We start from the raw sequence: 2,407 nt of genomic DNA, 5'->3' as shown, positions 1-2,407 counted from the left end.
GACTGTAGCCCTTATATTAAGAAAGCATAGACTGGGCACAGTGACTCACGTCTGTAATCCCAGCACTTGGGGAGGCCGAGGCGGGTGGATCACGAGGTCAGGAGATCGAGACCATCCTGGACAACATGGAGAAACTCCATCTCTACTAAAAACATAAAAATTAACTGGGTGTAGTGGCACGCACCTGTAGTCCCAGTTACTCAAAAGGCTGAGACAGGACAATCACCTGAACCCAGGAGGCGGAGGCAGCAGTGAGCCGAGATCGTGCCACTGCACGCCAACCTGGTGACAGAGTGAGATTCCGTCTCAAACAAACAAACAAACAAACAAAAATGTAAATTTAGAGCACTATTGTCAATGGAATCTATTAAGAGCATAATTTTTCAAGGCATTTACAACTAAAATACAGGATTCAGGTTTATTTTCATGAAAAAAGTGTCATATAAAAATAACGCATTTATTCATTCTTTGAATCATTTTCTTATGACAACATAGCACTAAATATTTCCTCTCTAAAATACTGTCAGTAAAATACTTGTGAAATTCTAAGAATTTGAGAAGGAAATAAAAATCTCATACAATTCTGCATTTTTTCTGTGGTACATTACGTAAACTTTATGTTTTCCATCTGAATTATGTTGTTTATTTTCAAAGCCCACTATTGGAATTGCAAGAACTCCATTTTCAGTCAGCAAAACGTAATTGAGGCAAATCAAGCTATTTTAGTATTAGGATTTATATCTGACTTGGGTTTTAAAAATCTATATGTACTAAAAAAAAAAATCAAACATTATAACTAATTATTCTTAGTCATACTCCCGTGAGGACAGCTGGTGCAGAATGTTTTCTCCACCATAATACTAGAGAAGGCAGTTTCCTGGGAGTGGTAAAAGAGAGAGAACATTTGGAAAATTGGACAATAGCAATTTCCCGGTATGACCCAGTGTTATCATGTATAAAGCTATCCCCGAACTAGTCGTTTCTAACATGTACTTCACTGTGTTACCACTAACCTGCATCCATGATCTGATTGTTCTGCCAAATAAATGGACTCGACAAATGTGGGCCAGACAGGGAGGGTGAGGATGAGCTTTCATTCACTCTCCCTTCATCAGAGCTGGTTGCTCCCAGAGCACGTGGCCACCTGTGGCAGCTGATGGGGCCTTAACATATGGAACTGAAACACAGCTGTGGCTCTCATGGGCCAGAGTCCTCAGCAGCAAACTCTGCCCTGTATTCTCCAACAGCCTCCTCTTCTGCAGTCTCAGAGACCCTGTCGAGCTGCTCCCCAGACAAGCAGTGCATGTGAGCAGCTGGGACACCCCAGCAGGGAGGTTTCTGTTCGGGTCTGTACCACTGTGGAAGGAGACCGTAGAGCTTGCATGCAGTAATAAACCCCAACATCCTCAGCCTCCACCCTGCTGATTTTCAGTGTGAAATCAGTGCCTGACCCACTGCCACTGAACTTGTCTGGGACTCCAGAGGCCCGTTTGGAAACCAAATACATCAGGAGCTGTGGAGACTGGCCTGGCTTCTGCAGGTACCAATCCAAATAGGTTTTTCCATCACTGTATACAAGGCTCTGACTAGACCTGCAGGAGATGGAGGCCGGCTCTCCAAGGGTGACGGGCAGGGAGAGTGGAGTCTGGGTCATCACAATATCCCCACTGGATCCTGAAATAATAACAGAGATGTGCAAAGTTATATAGACACATTATAAGCAACTTTCATTATTTCCCTAAGAAACTGATTTTGTAGTTACATATTTTTAACAAGTTTTGATTTATATCATAAAAGTAGGCTTTTTAAAATGAACCTATTATTTACTAGCCAACAGGGAACTCTTCAGTTTCAAGATATTAATCAGAACACTGGTCATTGTTCTTGGGAGATGATTCATGCTTATTCTTGAGACAAAAATATGAATTTATGAATTTTCATTCCTGGAGCAAAGACCATGGGCCTCTAACACACAGTTGAAATAAATATAGGAAGCTGTGGTGTCCCCAGAACTCACCCTCCCACCCTGTTTTCCCATCTCATTTTAATCCTCTCCTTACCAGGGACCCAGAGCATTAGCAGTCCCAGGAGCTGAGCAGGGAGCCTCATTGTGAGAAGATGACCTGAGGAGTCCTGATCAGTCAAGGCAAGGTTAGAGCTGAGCTTTTATCTCAGACTCACAAGGAAAGGTCTTCCCTAGGGGACAACATGCAAATCACCTGGTGGGTGCAGCAGTGTGAAAAGGGTCAGTGGTGTAGGGGGGGATGTCTCTTCAGTGAACAATGTGACATAAAATGTTCGTTGGAGCAAAACAAACATAGTTCAAGTCAAGTTTGCCTGTGGTCAAGGGAAGAAGGCTCTGACTCTGAAAGTTGGGACCTTAGGCAGGGACACATTGTGCAGTGCA

General features: G+C 43.2%; 1 gene segment (V, D, J or C); it reads right to left on the bottom strand.

Annotated features, from left to right (window-relative positions):
- Positions 1–1,120: 1,120 nt before the first annotated feature.
- On the bottom strand, positions 1,121–2,139 carry LOC135966781 (immunoglobulin kappa variable 2-28-like). The segment is given in 2 exon segments: positions 1,121–1,674; positions 2,061–2,139. Coding segments are annotated over 2 exon segments (459 nt in total).
- Positions 2,140–2,407: the final 268 nt, after the last annotated feature.

Source organism: Macaca fascicularis, chromosome 13 (assembly GCF_037993035.2).
Source record: "Macaca fascicularis isolate 582-1 chromosome 13, T2T-MFA8v1.1".
Taxonomy (NCBI): domain Eukaryota; kingdom Metazoa; phylum Chordata; class Mammalia; order Primates; family Cercopithecidae; genus Macaca; species Macaca fascicularis.
The sequence above is the reverse complement of the archived record's forward strand: the minus strand, read 5'-3'. Positions and strand labels throughout refer to the sequence as shown.